Below are 15,817 nucleotides of genomic sequence, written 5' to 3' on the forward strand. Positions count from 1 at the left end.
GACTAGAGTTAGTTCAGTTGCTAGCTTTACTCAGTGCAGCTCCCCTTGGCTGTGTGGGCAGCCCTGCCTAGTGTTGTCTAGCAGCATGCCAGACTCCACTCCAGCAGTGACAAGCAGATTAAGCTGACAGCAGTTCCTCATGTTTACAGCTTAGATTAGCACAGGCACCAATCTGTTACGCCATCAGACAGCTGTTGCTTCACCAGTGACACTTTGTCCCAATTTAAGAGCAGACATGGAACTGAGAAGTGGTCCAAAACTGGCTGTGAAAGTACATTCAGTATTATTGAAGGTACTTTGAAATTCTGTGTTTGATAGAAATTCCAATGTTTATGAACACTTTCTCCATCATAGTAATAAGTCATGGTGACACAAGGATATGTTTTCACTATTCCTTGATAAATTATCATTTATACTTTCCTTTTTGATAAAACTTATATTTAGGGCTGGACAGGTGACAGGTTATGGGCTCAGGCTGCTGGGAGACTTCCCATGTTGCACTGACCTTTTTTCTACATTTTCCTCCTTTTCCCTGACTGTATGTTCAACTATTGCATTTCACTATTTTTGTCTACACTGCAAAAATGGCTAGTCTATATTTAGGAAAGAAATACTACATTTGATACAAAAAGCACTGAAAACAAGTGAAATTATCTGTCCATGCAGCAAGTTTATTTTACTTAATAAGAAATCTTGAAATAAGATTTTTTAATCCAGAAATAAAAGAACACATTTGAGAATTGAAGAGGGTTAAAATAAGCTTTAAAAAGCTCAATTTAAGATAAAATTACTTGATATCAAGTCCCAAAAGTAAGTTAAATATGCTAAATTACAGTCTTTTTTATGTTTTGAATTCTTACTTGCAGCAAATGAATGCACTGCAACGAGAAAAATAGTTCTAATACTATGAAAAACTACTCAATATTAGTGAAGTATGATTAATTTGTTTCTTGATTCAGGTTGGCTTATCTTAAAATAGAGCCGAATCGATATTAAATCCAGGCAAAAAAACCTTAAAACAGACCTTTTTCCTAGAATACTCCTTGGCTTCTACTGAAATCACAACCAGGGCAAGAGTGATATATGTCAACATTTATTTCTCTCATGAGAACAAAATCCTTTATTTAAACAATATAGGGCTGCTGCACAATCCCTAAAAGTCTAAATCAACCCTTTAAAAGGCCTAAACAGAGAAAAGAAGTTACATTTTTGGCCTTAAACTTTTGTGACAGTCACATAGTCTCACAATGTTGTAAATAATGGCATTACTGACTTAAAACTTTACATGCCTCAGGTAAAGTATCACTAAGAAAAAACAACAACAACTTTCATTTGTAAAGCATTATAAGTAAAGCCGTTTCTCAGGACATTGCTAGGCAAATTAGGAACAAAGTTGTACAAACGTACTACAAAACTAAACAAACTGCAAATGACCTGATAAAATCCTGCTTGGTATTCACCTATTTCTCAAAGAACGACTTCCACTCAGCTATTGCTTTCTTATATGCACTAGTGGCATCTTGATCATGGATGGCATCAGTGATTACCTCAGTTTGTATGACAGAGAGGACCGTTGCAACACATTTTGGGTATGTTAAGTGCAAGGTGTAGTAATATGCCATCAACACCAACATTCCTTCCCAGAAATCCTCCAAGGGGAGAGTGGTCACTGGTATGTTTCCTACAGCAACAATGCTGGTTGTTCCATCAAAAAGCAGCACTGGGGAGGAGAGAGGCCGCTTCTCCAGGTATAGCATTGCATCTTCACCTGGCTAGAAAAGCACAAAAAAAGGACAAATTCTTCAAGATTTTAAATGAAAGGGTTGCTGTGCATCCAAACAGCTTAAGACACAAAAAGCAATATCAACAGTTTAGAATGCTCCAACTGATTTACTGTTGGAATAGAAGAAATAAATATAAAATATCTGACTTACATGAATATGAAATTTTGGAAATGTACACAGCAAAATCTCCAGTGTTAAATTAACACTGGAGAGTGTCTATATGGGTCCACACCTCTGAGTGTTAAATACAACACTGTTGAGTGTTAAATTAACACTTTGACAGTGTTATATGTTTAAAAGTAACCTAGTCAGTTTTGAAGATTAACAATGGCTAACACTGAGCAGTGCTGATTTTCTAACACTGGAATATTTCTAACATTTTGATTTATTTTCCTGTGTTAGAAAATCAGCACTGCTCAGTGTTAGCCATTGTTAATCTTCAAAACTGACTAGGTTACTTTTAAACATATAACACTGTCAAAAGTGTTAATTTAACACTGGAGATTTTGCTGTGTATTAATTCTGAGCATGAATTTTCTCTAGTTTGCAGCATTTTTATCATGTCTATTTGTGCTTTTTTTCCTCATTTGTTTTTTAAAACTATTTCTTTTAACTGTTTTACATATTCTAGTTTTTGAAGGCCTTTTTAAATATATCATTTTACTGCTTCTACTTGTATCCTAACTGCAATGTGCTTTTGCTCTGTGCTGCCTCTCTGGAGTAGGTTTTGAATAACAATTAAGAAATCCTGACTAAGGAGTAATTTAATCCCTGCTGAATTGAACTTCAACCCACTCTTATTAAGCAGGAAAAGCAAAATAATAATATTAATAATAACAATACAAGTAAATGGAGTACAAGTTACAGTGGCTGGTATTGCAGCTGTTCGCACCTTGAGGATATGAAGGAGAGCCTCACTGGCACTTCCCAGCCGCTTTGGTGGTGTAGTTTTTGAAGGAAAAAGAGATGGAAGTGCATTGAAGAGAGTGACAGTAAAATCCACTGTGAACGGAGAAAAGTATCTCAACAAAGTAGGGCTGAACGATTATGGAAAATAATCTAATTGCGATTTTTTGCCCCAATATTGCGATTGCGATGCGATATGCGATTATTTTTTAAGGTCTTTGTCTTCTGTATTATTAAACAAAGACAAGCAATACATCATATAGTATGGCCAATACTATATTACATTAATTTTAAACTGTTCTTTCCTGGAAGACAGACCTCTGTTATGATGACATGAGGTGATGCATGAATTGATGACTGACATTTTTATTTAACTTCTTCAATCACAACAGTATATTTGAACATACACAATAGTTTATTTTTAGCTTACAAACATCTGAGCATAAAGTGCTGACAAGGAACCCTGGTGTAAACATTAAAATGAAAGTCAGTACAATGTGCAGATTGCAGAAATATACATAAACAAAATCAGTGGCTTTACCACACTCAGTTTTTCGACATCTGTGAACTACTAGACAGTCATTCAATTAAAAAATAATATTAAATAAATAAAACTAATAAATAAAAAATACACACATCTTACTGATCTCTGCAGTCAGTAACATTACACATAAAGTGCAAACATAATAGCAATTGTATAAACACATACACAAACACGCCTTTAAAGTTTAAAGGCGTGAAATTGGACGGTCTAGTTCTGATTAGCGTCACCGCTGTCTCGGTGGAGTTTAATAAACTCGGCCGTCTGCTTCTTGCTATCTAAAATATAACCAGACACTGGTGTAAATTCTCGACTGTCTCATACTTCTGTTTAATAAGTTTTCTGTTTGACGTTTAGTCAGCTGTGTGAAAACCAAGGAGGAACCCACCCGGGGGATTAATAAAGTTTTATTTTATCTAATCTAATAACTTTAATCTCAGCCAAACCGATTTACTCACGAACAAACAAAACACTGAAAAAAGCCCAACAATAACATTTTTAGGTTGTCTAAGTGACTTATATATTACGTTTAACCCGAGCAGCGAAACTCCGCGGTGATCTGAAAATGATGTGCCGGGAGTTGTGCCGTTCTTGGCCGCATCAGTAACCCTCGAGCTCCCGGCTAGCTGTCGAGCTGGTGGGTAGCAGACGCCTCTGAAAACGTCGAAGCACTTTTGCAAATATGGGATATCTTGATAAACCGAGCAGATATTTGATGTTTACACAACTACTTTCTCGCCTGAAAATATTTTAAAAGTTTATTTTGTGACCCAGAAAGATTAGTATGAGTAATTTTAAAACTTAGTAGCGGCCGCCATTGTTGGAAACTGGAGTTTGGCTGGGCCGCGCTATGAATTCTGGGATATGGTAGTAATTTGGACAGCCTTCGGCGCGTCGCTGTGACGTAATCGGTCTACAAATGCGGCCTCAGGAGGATGCAGCCCATGAATTTGGACATGTCCAGAGTATAATCGCAGCCTTTGCGGTTAGAAAATTGCACTTGATCATGTCGCGATATTATCGCAAATGCGATATATCGTTCAGCCCTACAACAAAGCAATCCGAACATATCTGATGTATGATTTTAATGTATGCAAAGGCCACTTACCTCCACGTACATCCAAGGGGAGAGGAGGTTTCAGGACCTTCTTCCAAATGCCATAGAACTGCACCTTCGAACAAAACTCTGCCCATCGACCCTTCATTTGATCTATGTATTTGCAGTTGGAGCCACCAATGATGCGACGCAGTTCATCCATCGCCTATGACAAAGTTGTGCTCAGTTAGTCAAGAACTAACTAAACCTATCCGGGGAAAGCAAGGAATTTAACTGAAGGTAGTTGAACTTACATTTCGTATGTCTTTGAAGCACGGGTATGCTTCAAGTATTTTTCTAGGCCTGTCTTCTTCCCTTGTAACATCTGCGTCAATAAAGGCTCGTCTGGCCTCAAACTCCAGGTCCAAAATTTGAGCAACGTCACTTTGGTTGGGTTTTGCATTGGGTTTCCTGTACATGTTGCTCAAGGTTTTGTAATGTCTTGCCTGCATCTTCAGGCTGTCATGGTCTGCTAGGGAAAGCAAAGAGCAATTGTAAGACATGGTGTAACTAGACTTCACAAAATTCAGATTTTTCTAATCAGTCATTTCTAGTAAGGTTGCATGGTTGTTTTTAAGTATAATATTTATGAGAATTAATGTTTAGGTTAAATATGTTTGAGTAATGAACTGACCCTATATGTCCTGATCATTTCCCTTTGTGTCCTTTTCTTATAATGATCATGGATTTATGTTAATTGTTAGTTTGAACAGAATCAAATATTAAAACGAAAGTTTAAGATGCCCGTGAATAAAACTGTGGTGAAAATAAGGTAAAGGTTGTTTACTGTGTATATCGTTCACATCAGTGTGAACAGTGATTATGAGCTGATGGATAAAAATATTTTAGGTAATTTGATCTATGACAGAAACACTGTGATAAGGCATGATAGATGTGACCAGCATGAGGATTTACATGTGTAAATAATTAGCACTGAGTAACACCCATTACAACACAAAGTGGTAAAATACTTACTATGGCTAACTGGCAAACTGGAATGAGGGATCTATCATATGTTGATTTTACACACCAACTCGAGTTAATGACAAACCACTATGATTTATGGAATAAACACTTAGAATGGGGTTCATTGCTTCAACCATATTTTGGAAAGAGCTGTAAGAGGAACAGTCAGACTGAGAGGTAGATAAGGGTGATGGTGGACTTACCAACAACATCATCTGGAGGTGCAGTTGAAGGACCTATATCAGACCTGGGTGCAGAGCATGAGGCTGACTTGAATAATAGTGGTAAAGCCAGCGTAGTATTGTTTGACGTAGTTGGTACAGTGGAGGGTAGCGGCAATTGGGATTCTTTCTCTGAGGAAAAAACAGAAGATGAACAGAATGGGTGGTCTCTTTGAAGTTTTAGATGTCCAAAAGTCATTAGTACAGCAGACCAAAGTACACACCTGCATTTGAGTTATCCTCGCTGAGGTAATCATTGCTCTCAAGAAGTATGGTACAGTCACTTGAACCACTTGCTTCACCACTTAGGTCACCTTCAGTCCCATTGTCTGTGTCCAGTGGCGTGTCTAGAAAATTTTTGTTGGGGGGGCCAGGTAGGGGCACAGATTTGGAGAAGGGTGGCAGATTTAATTGGCAGATAATGTTTTAAAAAAAAATTCTACCAACCCTTAACCATAATTCAATAATCCTATAAACCTAATAACCAAATGCACTTTTAACTCTTATTAGAATGAGATTTTAACCACTACGGTGCAAAGTTTTTAGATACTGCGTTGATAAAGTACAAGAGATACAATCAGTGCTTTGTCAGTGTTTACTCAGCATTCAAGGACAGCAATATTTGCATAGTATTTTTACTGACATATACTGCACATATATGTTTTGGGCAAAAACATTTTTGAATATTAAAATACGAACATTTGTAGCAAACAATTGACAAATTAGCCATTCCAATGCAAAACTTTCTCTGCCTGTTAAAAAAAGAAGATAATCTTCTCACAAACTGGTGTTTGATTTTGAAACAGGAAAAAAGTGGAGAAACAACTGAAAAGACTAATATTTGAATAAAACCTGAAAGCAAGTAAATACTTTCTATGCTGCCTTATGGTAAACTTTGGTAATATTGATAAAGAACAACACTGGCTGATGATGAAATACATTCAGCTGGCATGGTGACACTGCCAGTATAACCTGCAGGGCTGGACTGGGACAGAAAATCGGGCATTTTGACTACAGACCGACCCACCAGGTATTAAAGCCATAAAGCCTTTGAATGAAAACAAACCCTGTTGTGACAGTGATGTACAGTCTTTTTGGTATATGTATGATTTCTATACATTTTACGTCAGATAAAAACTTTGGTTGTAAGATTTAGATAATTATTTAATAAAAGCTAGATATTTTAAATGAGAATAAGAAAGAAAAGTATTTCTTTGTGCCCCCTTTCCCTGTTAATGCCCTACCTGGCCCCCCTGGCAAAACTTTGCTAGACCCGCCCCTGCACAGTTACCAGCTGTCAGCTACATAAAAAAGGATCCTGGTGGGTGGTCTTCACGTTTCCCTCTAACTAGATATCCAAACCGACATCATGACCAGCAGCTTTACAGCTGTGGCTCCAGCAAACAACAGCTGATACTAGAAATTAATATTAAATAAATTCTAACAACAGCCGATCAAGCTTAAACGTGCTGCTGTTGTTTAGCGCGACATCTGCTGGTTTCGTCTTTCTGGCGCAAAGTGGGCGATAAACAAACAAGAGAGAAAAGCCGATCAGCTGATCATCGATCAGTTTCATGATTGAAGTAGCAACAGGAGAGGCAGGGGGAGAGAATGAGAGAAGAAGAGGCAGCTGTGCAGCGTAACGACAGAATAAATCCAGCTTTGTGTCTTTTTCCATTCTAGCTGAAGTTCGGGACAAACTGCGTCTCTTCTCAGCTCAACACGAAACGTGTAATATTTTCTCTGATTGAGGGACCATTCCATTTTTTTAAGGAGCCGTTGGCAACTCTACTAACCTTATGAATAAAATAAAGTTCACTATCAGTAACATCATAGCAACCGAACAGCTGTATAAAAACTCCAAGCTGGCTAGAACGCAGTATGAGTTATTGCAACTGACAGTAAAAAGTCAGCACAACGAAAATAAACTCCACCTAAACTTAGTTCATATCTGACCCAGATAGACTGCAGGTCATAACTTCTTACCTGAAGTTCAGTTCACCTGACACTCGGACTGGCGGCTGCCTCGGGGCTCTCCTCCTGCCTCCCCTTCCCTCATCCACCTGCTGCCTCTGTGGAAGCCCCGCCATAGCCACCACCAAACAACGGAGTTATTTCTACACATCGACCTGCATCTGGCCAATCCACCACCTCTCATTGTTCATGCCGTTACAAAAAAAATAAAAAATAAGTCAAATAAGCCCGATGGCCAGTCCAGCTATGTTAACCTGCAACCAAATCTGCAGCTCCATACAGCAATGTTACGACTTAGATTATATCTTATAACTCATAACTCTTATGTTAGCTCCCCTCTGTAGCATACTGTCTGAAATATTCCACGGCTGCAATAATTCTTTAAGTGTTATTTTTTCCTTGGTATTCTAATTTCGCCGAAGTTTACTAAACTCAACAAACTTAATATTACTTACCGGGACATTTATTCTGTCCTCATTTTCTTTCACCGAAAAATTGTTTCCTGCAGTGACGTCTTTCGTGCTTGGCTCTCCTACCTTTGCTAACGTGATGCACATAGAGCAGAAACCGATGCTGCATTCACTTACACTCGGATATCTGAGCGTCACCGTGAAAACATAATCGGACATTTAATATTTGATTGAATTTTATTGTTTTGCCTTTGGGGTGGCACCTGGGGTGGCCAGTCTGGTTGGGGGGGTGGCCTGTGCCCCCCCAGGCCACCCCGCTGGACACGCCATTGTCTGTGTCATCTGAGCTGAAAAGAGTCTTCCTGGGCCTGCCTCGTTGTGGCATGGAGCCCTGCCTCTTCCTTGGAGACTTCATATTTTGGAGTCGTGTGTACAGTTTGGTGTAGATGGTCAGCTGTGGTAAAATAATATATTTTTGTACATCCTTTTATTATCTCACTCATTTTTAGATATTGTAGTGGGTAAAGAATGACTTACGTATGGCATGTGTGTGTCAGCATCACGTAACATGGGGTAATAGTCGACAATCTTCTGTGACATTGCTCTCATTTCGAGTTTGGAGGGGTATGTTACTTCTTTCCCCATGGGACTAGCTCGGAGGATTGCAACCATGCTGGTGACTGTGTTCCTTACAAGTCTGCAACAGAGCTCCTTCGACATCCTACAGTCCTTTTCCTTTCCACTGTGGAGCAATGCAAAGTACTGACTGCGCACCATGTCCAACTCTGAATCTGTATACACCACATACTCTGGTGGGTCTGGCATTTTCATTTTTTTGTCAGCAGTGTAGGAAATGGGAGTGGAAGTTTGAGGCTGACATTGTGACACATCAAAGCCTAAGGGGTTACTCTCGCTTCGATGGAAAGTGTTGGCATCTTGGTCAGTACGTTTAAACTATAACAGTTGTGGGATATAAACAAAAATACACAATTAGGCAAGTTAATGCTAGACAATATGGACAGTAATCATCTTCTTAGTGGTATAATGTGTTTACCTTTTGGCTGATAAAATCCCAAATCTTCTTTCTATGGAAGAAATTTTCATGGCCCGGAAAAAGATCCTTTAGGTCATCCCGGGTAAAGCTTCTCAAAGTTTCCTCATCAATATTCGCAGCTGTAAAAGAGAAAAACAACTTCAAAAGTGATATTTATTTCTCTTTTCCTGGGCGTGGCTTACTACATATTGAGGTCATTTTTTGTCAGTAAATGTATTTTAGCAATAAGTAATATTAACAGGATAAAATGTCAAACTTAAAACAGTTTATCAAATATTTGGGAATGCAATAAAACTATTTTTGGGTGTCTTCAAGAATGATGTTCCAAGTCTATTTAGGCAAAGACAGCTCAAGGCTATAATGTGGATAAAGTTCAGAGTAGAGTACAATCCTAGCTCCAAGTTTCAGAAATGATGCTAACAGATGCTGAGGCTGCTTAGCTAACGTACCAAAATAACTGAAAAATAAGACTTACCCTGCAACACAGACAGTATGGCATCATCAAACTTGTCCATGCCGTGACAGCAGTTCTCTAGTTCGTTCCAAAGCCTCTACTCACAGTACCTGGAAATATCCTACAGCTTAAATAAGATCATTTAGCTAAAGTTAACACATTAGCTAGATTGCTAACTAGCAGCAGCCCTCACAAAACACGACTTTATCTTAATAACACCGTTGTACCATAGTATTTTTCAAATCAACTTAATGTTACCAACCTTAAATTACTGTTCGCTTTGTTTAGATAAATAATTTTGATCTTCGTAACGGTCCTGATGGTTAACAAAGCAGGGGAAAAGAGTTTGTCCCGCGTGAAAGTAACGTCACGACCGGAACTGAGAATGCGCATGCAGAAAATTATTTATATTTAAATTTTTTTAAGTAAAAAAAAAAGAAAATAAAAATATAAATTCAGTCTTAAACACTTATTGCCTAAAAATAAATATAACTGATGTAATTTAAACCTGAAAAATTGGATAATTAAGGATACATATATTTTTAAAATCGCCTACCTTTCCCATGGTCCCACACTCTCATCTGTGGCCTTCAGTGGAGAGCGGTAAAGTAAAGCTGCATTGCTACAGCGCGAAAACAGTTCACCATGGCGCTCTGGAGATGTATGATCTGTTTTATCTTTGTTTCTTTAACTCTGAAGGTGCTCCTTAGCCACATAAATGCAGCTCATGGTCGAAGGCAGGATTTTTGGGTTTACTGTGGAATAGATGGCTGTGAACAAGATTTCAGAGTTTTTAACTCATTCTTTCGCCACATTAAACGGACGCACCCTCTGTATTTGACGAATGGAAGCCCACCAAGAGGATGGAGGATCCCCCCAACAGCCCACTCTTTAGGATCGGAAAATTTTGGTGTTTCAGTCTTTGCCAACTGTAGTACTGCAACAACAACCAGCACCGTGGAAATATCAACTGGTGGATCTTTGCCTGAAGTGCAGGAGCCTCAGGTTGTTGACAGCCCGATCACGGTAAGTGTTAAACTAAATAAAATGTAGTGTGGCTTCTGATGACAAATTTAGCTATGTCTAACTCCTCGTATGTGGTCCTATATTACTTTTAATCCTTTTCTCCATTTTTAATCAAGAGAAATTTAACGAGATCTCGCGATATTATACCGCTAGATATTGTTCTTCAATCTGTTACAAGCGATTTCCACTATGGTTGGATTTTAAATCACAATTTCATCCTGCAGGATGAAATAAAAAATAAATAAACAGAATAGCAGTTCAGTGTAGATAGTACAGGCTATGCTGCAGCCGGAGAAGGCACACACTCTGCGGCTGGCATGTCTCCTGGTGAAGTTTGCATCAAAGACACTCTCAGCGCGCTTAAATCGTTCAATGTGGCAGCAATTTGGGTATCTCGTAGGAATTATAAGTGGTGAATACGGTTTCAGGTAAGACACAGAGTATTTCGAAGCACTGTAAAAAAATCTGTTGGCCAGAAATACTGTCAAAACATGGCTAAGAATGATTTTCTTGAAAATTAAATAAATTAATAAATGCATACAATAAAATATATCCATATACTAATACTAACATAAATTCTAAGTGCAAATCTAAATTACGTGATTTAAAAATACATAAATTATTTAATAAATACAACAAACATGTAAAGAAACTAAAATCTAAGTGCGAACAAAAATTCATTATTTAAAAAAATAAAATCTTATTCTCATGAATCCAATCCCTAGCCTCATCAAAACAATGGACAACCCCTTTTTTTGTTTCTTTGTCTTTGATTTCTTTTCCATTTCTTTTTTCTTTATTCCAAAGAATGAATATTATATTATCTTATATTATATTGAATATTCACAACTGTAACACTAGTCACTGTCATGCACTTTGTTTTTTAGTGGACCAATCATTAGGTGTAACTGATTATACCTGTTATGTAAGAATTTCTATAATTGGCCAGGAGTTTGGAGTAACTTTGTTTTTCTGCTCTAAAGGAAGAAGCTGTTGCTACAACATCCTTTACCAGACATGATATTACCAGATCTGCTGCAGCTTTTGCTATCTGTGTTCAAGAACAGTGCCACTTATCACAGGTATGTTATAGTCTTAATGGATCAATACATTACATAAGGCAATCAATGTCTTACTTGTTCATAATGGAATTCAGAATTATAATTTTTTTATATAAATGCAGAATAAGTTACTTTTATTTCAAATGTTTTCACAGAGAACGGTCAAACATATCATCTCAGGAGTGCAACAGTATCAGGCTGTTCTTTTGGATACGCTCAAGGAAAGAATGAAGACAGTGTTTGAAGATAATGCCGAGGGAACCACTCAGCTTCAAGATGAGGCTTTGGCTACATTTGATAAATTCATGGATCCTTTCTCCACCATTGCATATGGACAGAGTAGAGCCATAGGGGAAATGTTCTGTCAAGTCAACGCAGAGGAAGTAGTAGTATCCCAGAAGATATGTTGGGTAAAGCAAGGTCTTTCAAGGGTCATGTCCATAAGGAACAAAAGTTTTTACTATGTACCATTAATTGAAAGTCTAAAGCAGTTAATGACTAATGAGAGAATCTTTACCATGTTGAACACTGCACCACAAAGAAGCAGAGAGGGATTCTTCTGTGATTTTAGAGATGGGTCCCTCTTTACATCTCACCCCTTGTTTTCTCAGAGGCCAAATGCATTGCAATTAATACTGTACACAGATGAAATTGAAATATGTAACCCCTTAGGGTCCCATGCTTCTGCAAACAAATTGGTCATGTTTTATTATACTTTAGGAAATATTGATCCAAAATTTAGGTCAAAGTTAGCTGCAATACGACTTCTTGCTATTGCTAAAGCAAATGACATTTCTCAGTGGGGTATTGATGTTGTACTGAAAAGAATACTTCAAGATCTATCACTGCTTTACAATGGTGTAAGGATTGAAATGTCAAATGGTGAAATTGAATTGTTTGGTGCTGTTATAGCCATTTGCGGAGACACGCTAGCCCAGCATGAGATTGCTGGCTTTAAAGAAGGGATTGGTTTTGCTTATAGCAAATGTAGACACTGTGAATGCAACTTTGATGATATGCAAAGTGTTTTTGAGGAGAAGAAGTTTGTTCAAAGAACTCTGGAGAAACATATCAGGCAGTGTTTTGAAATAGATAAAGCAAGCACAGATTTATTGAAAGCATCCCTCAAAACTACTTATGGAATTAATAGAAGAAGCAGACTAGTTGATGTTCCTGCATTTGACCTGATCAAACAAACTCCACAGGATATAATGCATGTTATTTTTGAAGGTGTTGCATCAATGGAAGTTAAATTTGTATTAAAACACCTAATTCTCTCAGGACAATTAGAATTAGACAAGTTTAATTCAGACATTCAAAATTTTCCTTACTCACCTCTTGAAATACGGGATAAACCATGTCCTATTAGCTTTGGCACTTTAGTGGCTAACGACAACAAATTGAAACAGTCTTGTGGACAGATGCTAATTCTTTTAAAAATATTACTTTTTCTTTTGTATGGTGTGGAGAGTGAGTATGTTGTATTTATTAGAAAGTTAATTATGATAGTTCAAATAGTTCTTGCTCCCATTATTTCTTTACAAACTGTATTGCAACTGAGAAGTATGATTGAAGAACACCTGTATCAGTTCAAGCAACTTTTTCCCGAAGCCAATATAATACCTAAGCAACATTATATGTTGCATCTTCCCAGTCAAATCTTATCCCTTGGACCTTTAATAAGGAGTATGTGCATGCGCTTTGAGGCAAAGCACTCCTATTTTAAACAGTGGGCTTCTAAGTTAAATTTTAAAAATGTTTGTAAATCCCTAGCAAACCACAATCAATTTCTTGAGTGTTGTCAAAATGAAATAGGAACTGAACATCCTATTTTTGCAAAAGAAAAGGAATTCGGGCCAGTATCAGCTGTTAAAAATAATGAATATGTTAGGAAAAAAATTAAAGAATTTTTTGGAATAGATGTCATGCAGTCTGTTGTCTCAGTGAAATGGTATGTTCTAAATGGCAATAAATACATTGCTGGGAAGTCCATGATTATTGCAGACGTGGATGGCACTTTCCCTGTGTTTGGACTGATAAAGGATATCTTTTTGATTGACTCATCTTTTATTGCTTTTGAGTACCAACGCTATGAAACTTTGAATTTAAATGAAGACTTATTGGCATATGAAGTAACTGTGCCCATTGTTGCTCAAGCTACAGAATTAGCCCATGAGCTCATTGATTATACTTCATACTTTTCTATTAGTTTTAGGGACAGTGTGTTTGTGCCAATCAAATACAGTCTTTCTGATATTATTTCCCATAGAAATCACCCTTAAGATTAGGGTTGCACCAAGTATTGGCTTAGTGTAGTTTGTGATGATATCAGTTGACAGTCATTAAATGTTCCCTAAACCAATGTCAATGTTGTACCACATAATGCTGGCATGCTGGGACAAACAGCTGTCTTTGAAATGTGATTTGTATCATAAATTGTGGTTAATTTTTTTCCCTTATATGTACAACTTTGAAGTCAGACATGATTTTGAATAAATCATATTTTCAACAGGTGCCTTTTGTGAATTTCCTAAATCAAGCAAATTGAGTTTGTCACTCTATCTTGAAACAAGTGATATTTTGAGAGACATCTGGTGAGAGACCTAATGTAGGCTATTTTAAGAGCTATTCTTCCCATTTCTGGATTTCTGTACTAATATAGACACAATTATATGGTTATTCTCAATTTAAGTTTATTATCTAAAATCTAGACTTAGAAACAAGTAAATCTTTTTTTAAAACAAGGCAAATAATCTGGCCTGTCTAAAAATAGGATTTTAAATCATGGCAAGCACCAGATAATTTGCAGTGTACTTTCTCCTGTTTATTGTTTTTGTTCTTAGTTGTTCATGGTCTCGCTATGCTTGTCTTTTTTCAATTTCCTTTTACTGTTACGTCTAATACTTTGCAAATATAAAGGCAGTTAAGACAATTGTTGTTTGATTTGGCACTGTCTACCTGGAACTGAACTGAAATGAATAAGTATTTAAGAAAATGGATGGATCAATTGATCTAATTTGATTTTCTTCCAAGGTCTGTCAAACTCTTAAAATAGTAAACATTATTATGGCAATAAAGAAAAAAAAGGTGAGGTATAAGTAAGACTTTATCAAGGTCATTGGAATAAGCATTAGTCCGAAGTACTTTTGAAGTTCAGTTATTTAAATTTAAATCCAGGTTGAAGACTCACCTATTCTCAGCTGCATTTGAATAAAACACCAAATCCACACATTTAAGCTTAAATTTCAAAACTTACATTTTAACTACTGATTTTATCTACTATTCTGATTTTATCTACTGTTTTTTTAATCAATTTTAAATCATGCTTTTTATTTGTTTTTGTTTTTTAATGTCTCTGTAAAGCACTTTGAATCACCTTGTTGTTGAATTGTGCTATATAAATGAACTTGCCTTGTCTTGCCTTATTTCAAATTTATTTATGTAGCGCCAAATCACAACAGTCTCCTCGAGGTGTTTCATATTTTAAGGTAAAGAAAGCCCAATAATCAAAGTCATCATATTCATATGTATAAAATGGTATGCATGTCAGGTTCACAGTAAGTACGGGACCCAAATGCAGGACTTTTCCAAAAGAGACAATGAGTTTATTTACAGTGCAAAAGGTGAATGACAACAGTGACAGTCCTCGCTCTGTGGCTCCCCTGTGATTCTACCAAAATCCCACACAGTGCTCGTGTCCGTGGCGTGAATCGGGAAAACTCCAAACCCCATCTATACAGTGGCTCCGCCCCCGTGACAAACTCTGTTCCCAGATACTGACAAAAAAAGATGCAGTGATTAGTCTGGCAAGCAACACACACACACACACACACACACACACACACACTTTACTATAGAGCTGGGGCTGTACCGAGTCAACTCAACGATCCAATAACATCGGAGATCTCTGTCCAGAAGAGCGCAGTCCTTGGAACAGTTAAGATACTGCGCAGGACCCTCAAGCTCCCAGGCCTCTGGTAGAGGACCCGAGCTTGGAGGATAAACCGCCCGCAGGGGCGAGCTGGGTGTTTTTTTTATTTATATATATATATATATATATATATATATATATATATATAAAAACACCCAGCACGTCCCTGCGGGCGGTTTATCCTTCAAGCTCGGGTCCTCTACCGTACGTGTTGATGGCCCGGATCTTGTTCTTACCATTCAGCTGACTCCTCAGCACTTGCCTGACCCTCTGGAGGTACTTGGTGGTTGCAGAGGATCGCAAGTTCGATTCCTGGGGCGTCTGTATCCAGTAAGGGTCCTAAGGCTAGACCCCCTATGCTAAGAAAGCCTACCGCAGACATGAGCGAGACAG

At 37.5% G+C, this 15,817-nt stretch overlaps 4 protein-coding genes across 4 annotated transcripts in view; 2 read left to right on the forward strand and 2 right to left on the reverse strand.

Moving 5' to 3' along the window:
- gabrr2a (gamma-aminobutyric acid type A receptor subunit rho2a) overlaps positions 1–15,817 on the forward strand; it is a 76,975-nt gene that overhangs the window by 20,949 nt on the left and 40,209 nt on the right. The window lies entirely within an intron of this gene.
- LOC146685369 (uncharacterized) lies at positions 1,081–5,759 on the reverse strand. The gene is made up of 6 exons (XM_085441293.1): positions 5,739–5,759; positions 5,497–5,646; positions 4,582–4,799; positions 4,346–4,493; positions 2,677–2,786; positions 1,081–1,772 (listed from the first exon to the last, which is right to left on the reverse strand). The coding sequence occupies exons 3-6, from the start codon at positions 4,777–4,779 to the stop codon at positions 1,461–1,463; spliced, it is 768 nt and encodes a 255-aa protein (XP_085297419.1). The 5' UTR covers positions 4,780–4,799; positions 5,497–5,646; positions 5,739–5,759; the 3' UTR covers positions 1,081–1,460.
- On the reverse strand, positions 5,423–8,927 carry LOC146685370 (uncharacterized). Its single transcript, XM_085442363.1, has 5 exons — positions 8,919–8,927; positions 8,436–8,852; positions 8,162–8,352; positions 5,541–5,646; positions 5,423–5,443 (listed from the first exon to the last, which is right to left on the reverse strand). Exons 1-5 carry the CDS (start codon positions 8,925–8,927, stop codon positions 5,423–5,425), a joined length of 744 nt encoding a protein of 247 aa, XP_085298489.1.
- Positions 9,726–14,007, forward strand: LOC146685371 (uncharacterized). The gene is made up of 4 exons (XM_085442364.1): positions 9,726–9,767; positions 10,106–10,432; positions 11,416–11,514; positions 11,649–14,007. Exons 1-4 carry the CDS (start codon positions 9,726–9,728, stop codon positions 13,773–13,775), a joined length of 2,595 nt encoding a protein of 864 aa, XP_085298490.1. The 3' UTR covers positions 13,776–14,007.

Source organism: Copadichromis virginalis, linkage group LG19 (genome assembly GCF_057382275.1).
Source record: "Copadichromis virginalis isolate Kocher_CV1m ecotype Utaka linkage group LG19, C_Virginalis_male_GT1.1, whole genome shotgun sequence".
NCBI lineage: Eukaryota > Metazoa > Chordata > Actinopteri > Cichliformes > Cichlidae > Copadichromis > Copadichromis virginalis.

Excerpts from the sequence above, each read along its gene's own strand:
- LOC146685369 (XM_085441293.1), bottom strand. The coding sequence starts at position 4,779 with ATGCAGGCAAGACATTACAAAACCTTGAGCAACATGTACAGGAAACCC. Across the intron at positions 4,494-4,581 it reads GCTTCAAAGACATACGAAAT|GCGATGGATGAACTGCGTCG; the intron begins GTAAGTTCAACT and ends ACTTTGTCATAG. Across the intron at positions 2,787-4,345 it reads TCCTCTCCCCTTGGATGTAC|TGGATTTTACTGTCACTCTC; the intron begins GTGGAGGTAAGT and ends CTCCGTTCACAG.
- LOC146685371 (XM_085442364.1), top strand. The coding sequence starts at position 9,726 with ATGGTTAACAAAGCAGGGGAAAAGAGTTTGTCCCGCGTGAAA. Across the intron at positions 9,768-10,105 it reads AGAGTTTGTCCCGCGTGAAA|GTGCTCCTTAGCCACATAAA; the intron begins GTAACGTCACGA and ends TTAACTCTGAAG. Across the intron at positions 11,515-11,648 it reads AACAGTGCCACTTATCACAG|AGAACGGTCAAACATATCAT; the intron begins GTATGTTATAGT and ends ATGTTTTCACAG.
- LOC146685370 (XM_085442363.1), bottom strand. Across the intron at positions 5,647-8,161 it reads AACCAGACTGGCCACCCCAG|AGAAAGAATCCCAATTGCCG; the intron begins GTGCCACCCCAA and ends TTTTTTCCTCAG. Across the intron at positions 5,444-5,540 it reads GCCTCATGCTCTGCACCCAG|CTCTTTCCAAAATATGGTTG; the intron begins GTCTGATATAGG and ends TTCCTCTTACAG.